Source organism: Acyrthosiphon pisum, chromosome X, assembly GCF_005508785.2.
Source record: "Acyrthosiphon pisum isolate AL4f chromosome X, pea_aphid_22Mar2018_4r6ur, whole genome shotgun sequence".
In the NCBI taxonomy this organism is placed as follows: domain Eukaryota; kingdom Metazoa; phylum Arthropoda; class Insecta; order Hemiptera; family Aphididae; genus Acyrthosiphon; species Acyrthosiphon pisum.
The window spans coordinates 3,205,786-3,213,213 of record NC_042493.1 but is presented as its reverse complement, the minus strand read 5'-3'; the positions used below and the strand labels follow the sequence as shown (position 1 = coordinate 3,213,213).

General features: G+C 27.0%; 1 protein-coding gene across 1 annotated transcript; it reads left to right on the top strand.

The window, feature by feature from the left end:
- Positions 1-3,895: 3,895 nt before the first annotated feature.
- Positions 3,896-6,473, top strand: LOC100574767 (snRNA-activating protein complex subunit 3-like). Its single transcript, XM_029492030.1, has 3 exons — positions 3,896-4,487; positions 5,261-5,710; positions 6,400-6,473. The coding sequence occupies exons 1-3, from the start codon at positions 3,896-3,898 to the stop codon at positions 6,471-6,473; spliced, it is 1,116 nt and encodes a 371-aa protein (XP_029347890.1).
- The last annotated feature ends 955 nt before the right edge of the window (positions 6,474-7,428 follow it).

The following is a 7,428-nucleotide window of genomic DNA, read 5'->3' as shown; positions in this document are numbered from 1 at the left end:
ACTTGAAAATTTAATACATGGCTCCTACTATATTGTTACAATGATATTTGAAAAATATTAAAAATCCATAGACACAGTTTTTTTTTTTATTAGCATTTAAAGTTCAAAAATTGACAAAATATGTAAAAACCCCGAAAATTAGCAAATTATTTTGAGTTAAGAATTCGTAAAAATTTTTCTTTTTAAATCTAAGATTTGAAAATGTATTACAAGATTCCACATAATATTTTCTACCTTTATCAAAAAAAAAATGTCTACAAGAAATTCAAATTAAATTTTTATGAGCGTTTGAAATTCATATTTTTACAACATTTGATATTCGCTCGATTTCTCATGTGACAATTTTCTTATTTTATTGTAATTAAAAAACGAATGACTGTAGATACTTAAAAATTTCACTGAATATTTATATTAGCATTTTCTATATACGATAAAATTTTGAAAATAATTTGACTCTTTTTGAGCTGTTTTGGACATGGTCATTTTTCTATTTTTTAGTTTTTTTCTCTATAAATATCAATCAAGTTTTATCTGCTGGGCCAAAAAGTGTAAAAATTTAATACAAGGCTCCTAATATATTGTTACAATAGCAGTTGAAAAATATTAAAAATACATTGGAACAAGTTTTTTTTTATAAGCATTTAAAGATCGAATTTTGACAAAATTTATCAAATGTAAAATTGAATAATTATTTTATAGTTAAAAATTCTATAGTTTAAAACAAGATTCCACGTAAGTAATTAATTCTGTTACCAAAAAATCTAAAAAATACATTTACACAGTTTATTTTTATAGTCATTTTAAGTTCAAATTTGAACGAAATTACATATTAAAAACCTAGAATAACTATTTTAGTTAATATGTTGTGATTGTATAATATTATTCGTAGGTATACTTAAAACTTCTAAAGTATATTATTATATATCTATGATAGTATCACGGTTTGTTGTTGATGTATAACGCGTTATAAATACCTTATAGATATTATGATATGATTAATTTGGAATTTATTATAGGTACCTATTATAGGTCAATTTTTTTTTTAAATACTATAGACTATAATATAATATTATGTCTTATACCTAGACTGATATACCGTCTCCGCTCAGAATCGTTTTTCTTATATAATGATATAATAACATCATTGAATTCAAATTTAATACCATCCATTCTACAGTGACCCACTTGTAATCTACTGTACAGCAGAGCGACATCCACTTACCCAACTTTTTTTTCTCAATTTTTAAGAGAGGGGGTAATGTAGCGGATCACATATTATGCGTGTTCCTGTTACATAATATACTATAAAGTATAAGTAAATAGTAATAATAAGGTCGAAGGCTGTATATATAGTATAGTTATCCGAGTACACATCCAATTGTTAGCATATTGTTACGGAACATTTATCACACGTACACAATTAAAACGGTCCTTCTCAGGACCAACAAATAACATGGACAAATAACGACCAATCGCAGGCCGTTTTTAAGAAAACACTAAAAACAACAACCGAAATACAACTTATAATGACGGGATATAAATGGATAAGGGAGGAAAATACCTATCCAGAGGTATTACCAAATTCACCGAAATATGAAAACACTGCCACCAATATAAGACAGAAGATACGAGACAGTCTGAAGGAGAGGAAAGGAGGACAAGAAGGACGAAGACAAAAATTAATGAGGTCAAGGGTGAGATCATCAGATAGGGGATAAAAATACCCATCCATAGACACTACCCACGGCCTAATCGGAACAAGGGGAGAGATGTTATCATCGGCAATGTAGACGCAACCAGACGCCGGCTAAACCGAATTCACAAACCGTTTACTAGTCGGTACGGTAATGTGTTTATACACCGGCATTCCACCGCCGAAGAGACCACATCCGACTCCTAGGTAAAACTCACCCCCTCCAGCCACTAAACAAAGAATCAAACCCTACCCTTTAACATGGGTGGAACAACAACTTTAATAAATGATCTTCATAAACTTCCATCCACTAGTAGGGGCAAAAGCCTGGTATAGTTAACGACTAAGCCATCCCTACAAAGCAAAGCGATGAAACCAACTTCTTCCACTTCCACATCAACTCTCAAGACTTCAATCAAACTATACAACAGACTGAATTGAATTTTGAGAAGGAAAACTTACGAAGACACCAGCTGCCACGACGATCTTATAAGCGATCCTGTTCAGCCAATCAGAGGTTTTATTATACTTATAATTTTTAAATACAACCAACAAATTGCCTCGTTGGCCAGTAATTAATTTTATACTATTATTTTCTTGCGACATATTTCGTTCGGACATATACAAATATCAGAAGTACGGAAACACGCAGACTACGAATGATTATGTTCGTCAAAGTATACGTCTTTACGTATACCTTATCTACTGCCGATACCATCATTGGAAATCCTGATTTCAGGTAACATGAAGATAAAATTATTAATAATTTGAATCGATCTAACCTTGACAATATTTTATCAATTTTGACATATATCATCACAATAGATGTAAACGTATTTAATGTGAGAAGGCACGTGGCAATGTGAGTACTGTCGCACTGACCAGGTAAAAAAAAAAACTGGCGGAGTTAACATATACCCATTACAGGTAAGAAAAAAAAACTGGCGGAGTTTACCATAGACCTATTATTACCTTTTTATCTTGACCGATATTCTGGCGGAGTTTACAATCGCCCGTCTTACATTATAATGTAATTTTTTATAATATTCACAGATATATAAAAATATACAACCTTCAAACACTAAACACTAACTAACATGCGATGAATTATTAATAAATAATTATGAATATTTGAATTATTTCCGGCTACTAAATTTAATTTTCTTGATGGTAGTTGACAACACAAACTATCTAGTGTTTGGCTAATTTTAATGTAAAAAAAACTTACTCTATAATGTATATATATATTTTTTTGTTTATTGAATCAGAAATATATATTGACAGAAAATAACATATTAATAAAAAACATTAAATTGATTTATCTATCTCCTGTAAGCATATACTTGCAGTGTTGAAGATAGAGAGTTAAAGAACGAAAAAACTTAATTACAAATTATCTTATAAAATAGACATAACATTTATAAAATAAAAAACATATTAGATTATTAGGTACCCTCAGTGAGAAAAAAAAGAAACATGGATATATAATATTATAATATAATTTATACATTTAATTGTATGTCTGATTTGCAGTGGTAGTTTTCACGGGATGACAAGGAAGGCACCAGTAGAAAATGAAGGTAGATCAATTTAGAATTATTGTTCCTGACAAATTTTAAATTAATGATTACCTACGTGCTTTACCTATTATACGTATACCTATATTACAATTTATATTTGTAGATAAACAAGATAGGTTTATATTATGGTTTACAACAAAAAGAGAAAAAACAAAAAACAAAAAAAATACATAAAATTATCAAGAGAAAGATAATGAAGTTAATAGTGTCTTATACAACAAAGTGGAACTAATTAATATTAATATTATATATAGATACATATATATAAATATACATAAGTAGGTACCTATGTATGTTTCTTTCGTGAAATTAATTATTTTATTTTTGTCAGACATTACATATTTACATGCAATTTGGCTTAAAAACTACTATACTGTGATATCCACGGTTTATATTAATTTTACTAATTATACTTAACACATAAAAGTTGAAACGCAAATTAATGCAACATGCGTCTTTATTTTTAAATTTAAATACAAATATAACATGTATAGAGGTACTATTATAAACATTTAAAGTATTGGTTGCTATTTTATTTATAAAAAATAACAATAATTTGTTTATTTTATTTTTACAAAACAGGCAAATAAGTAGAATATCATCATTTATCAATCAGTGCACAATGGACTCCAGCAATTCAATTCTTGGTTGTTACATTTTTAAATCTATAAATCTAAGGCGCTTTAAGACTGAGAATGCAAACAAAGATCAAATAGAAATATCAGATGATATCAGTGATCAGAAAGTATTTGAAAAATTAAAATCAATTAATCCAGATATTGATTTATCTACTATAGCAGATGATGTAAAAAATTGGGATGAAGAATTAGATAAATATAATTTTCAAGAAATTTATGATTCGCCAGATCTATTATGTACTAGTCTTGTTGTTCCTATGTACAGCCCCCTAATTAAAAATAAAAATCACAAATTCAATCAGACTAAGAAAACAAAATTATATACTTCACTTCCCACATTTTCTCCAAAAGGTAATATTTTGCCCGGTCAAACTTTATTAATTTCAATTTTAGCGTATCATCCATTTCATGAAAAGAAAAACCAAATTCCTAATGAAACAGATATTCCATGTTGTAAAAATACCATTCAATTTTATGACACACAAACTCTTCAAGATTTGAAACAAGTATTCAAGTGTAAAAATGAAGAAAGTGAAATCAGCGGAGATGTTAGTAATAACATTCATAAACCATTAGGTAAATAAAAATTTTTATTTATATTTAAAAATCCCTCCTGAGTTTTTGTATGGGTAACATGTAAATTAAATATGGTCAATAGATGGTTCAATAATTTATAGACTGTAAATAACCTCTTCTCAAATTATAATCTTTAAAGGGATTTAATGGATTATTTTATAGAATAACTATAGAAAATTGTTTAATCGTTATTACGTCTATCATATCATTTAATCATGTAATCAAACATATCGATCAGCATTAAAGAATTAAGCATTATTTTAAGTATTTTGTAACTTACAAGAAAGTATTTTTTCTTGCTTTTCACAAAGCCATCCTTTTAAATTTAAATGTATAAATTTAATTTAATAGTTACCACTTATAAATTAGGAAGGTGTAATAATTATATAACTAATAATTTATATTAATGAATCAAAATACTAATCGATTAAATTATAAGCTGATTGAATAGTTTATAAATTAATTTATTATTCAATTATTTGATTAATTGATTAAGTAATCAAGTAATTTATCATTTTTTATTAATCAATTTTATCGATTAATTGTGTATAATCATAATCGATTAATAAAAAAATAATCAAACTACCCTGCTGCCCATTAGCTATATGCAACTTTTTGGGCACTAGAAAAATATATTGATCAGTGTACCTACTATTCATAGACAATTTGAAAAAATTTAATGAATCCCTTTATATTATGTATAGGTAGTTAAAAACATAATATACAGATTTAATAAGATGGATTATTAACTATTTTTTATTGTTTGTTTTTAGAATTCATAGAGAACTCAGATTTGAAGCACGGTTCGTTTTACATAAATAATAACATTTATGTTGACTCTTCGCTTGTATCAATGGAGTATACTGAAACAATGAAAAAATGGGCTTGTGATCATGGACACACTATTGACAATATACTATCTATAGATACACAACTTTTGGATTTGGAGGTATGCATCGGTCAACCGTATGTTTACCAACATTTAGGACGTTGTGAACATCTATTTATATTTAATGAAATCAATATTGCTAAATTTAATGATTGGCTTATCCAGTCCAAATATCCGAGAGTTGTTAGTGTAGAAAAAGAAAAATTACAGAAATGTATATTTTGCCGTAAAACTGTAGCTACTATCGTTATGCTGAGCGAAAATGACAGGACTCTACAAACTGTAAATCATATGTGTAAACATTGTTTTGAATCGTATAACTATGATGATTTTGGTAATAAGATATCAAATTTCAAAGCTTATAGAACTATAAAAATAACTAAATTATCTATGAATAAACTTATGAAAAACTTGGATTCATTAATTAAATTTAAATTTTATTTGTTAATGAGTGCTAGATTAAATGCCTTATCTTAAAATTACATAGCCAAGGCACTTTTTTTGTAGGTAATATTATAATTGTAAGCAAATTAATAACTGTAAATACTTTTTTATGTTCCAATTATTATCAGTAAAACTTTTATTACTCATTTTCAGTTTATTCTTAATATCATGGTAATTTAATTATATAATAAATTATGAGAGTTCTCTGTACCTATTGTATTTAGCTTAAGAGATATGATTAAATTATCTAGCAATAAGAATTATTATTATTTATAAGCTAGGTTAAGAAACAACCATAGGCGATAAGTAAAATTCAAAATAAATCATACTGTCATACTGTATTCACGAGAGTAAGTACCTAACAACATAAAAATGATGTTATAGTAAATACCATGGTAATCTTGATAGTAATCAAATAGTAATCTCTTTGTTTACTAAATACACATTTGTCAACACTAGGTTAAAATAACATTAATATATTAAAACAACAAATTGTTGCTATTTGTATAATTATTAGTATAATTTCACCCATAGTCAATAAGTAAAATCTTACTAGGTTAAATTTGATGATATACAAAGAATATGTGAGGACAGAAAAGGGTGTTAGAAGTGGTGATCGTGTGACACAATCACTATTGAGCGCCGTTTTTTAATAAAATGCTTATAATATCATATTTTGTTTGTTTATTTGTGTACGTCTGAATTTATCTGCATATACTACAGAGGGGGGCCTAATTTGAGATGATACCTATCTTAAACTTTGACTGTAATATAAAATATAAATATTGGTACTTAATTAAAATATGTATTGATTTTAGAATGATGTGCATTTTAAATTTATTTTTGTAACCGAGGACACTTACCTAGTATAAAATATTTAAAAAATGCTTTTATTCAAATGCAACTTTGAGCACCTTCTGGTACCAAATTTGATCTAGTGTTTACTTCGAGTGGATAAAAATAAAAAATTCCCAATTCCCAATACTTATCAAAATAATCGAGAATTACAAAAAAAAATATATGAACATAAATTGTTAAAATATTAATATTGTTTTTTAAACAATAATTGATTGGTAACCTAAGCTACAAAAAAGTTAGACCTTCTTTGCTCATAATCGCTTATACAATGATACATCATTGAATTTAAATTTAACACATCCATTACAGTGGTCTTGTACACAGTACACACGACAGTCAAAACTAGACAAAACCTACTGTATAGCAGAACGGTTACCTAATTAACAGCTGTTTGAATAAATACCACTACACAATTGACAATATACAAATATATTATAATATTTTAACTAAATTAGAATAATAATTGTACATAGTATACACAAGGGCGTCCGCAGGAATTTGTCAAGGGGAGGGCAAAATATTTTCCTTTTTACATTTTTTGTCTCACTATCCTATTAGTTATAAAGTATTTTTGTGACATATTTTCTTTCATATAGACAAGGAATGTAAAAAAATGTATGAATCATACGTACATTGTTAGTTAAAAACTTAATCTTGCTGCATTCATTTTAATAATGTATGTCATTTTAAATTATCAAATACATTATTTTTATAGATAAATGTTATCGTTTGTTTTATAGTTTTAGGTAA

What these genes read in the sequence shown, in the direction of transcription:
- LOC100574767 (XM_029492030.1), top strand. Translation starts at nt 3,896, where the DNA reads ATGGACTCCAGCAATTCAATTCTTGGTTGTTACATTTTTAAATCTATA. An exon ending in TAACATTCATAAACCATTAG is followed by an intron (nt 4,488 to 5,260) that starts GTAAATAAAAAT and finishes GTTTGTTTTTAG; the next exon opens with AATTCATAGAGAACTCAGAT. An exon ending in GTATAACTATGATGATTTTG is followed by an intron (nt 5,711 to 6,399) that starts GTAATAAGATAT and finishes TGATATACAAAG; the next exon opens with AATATGTGAGGACAGAAAAG.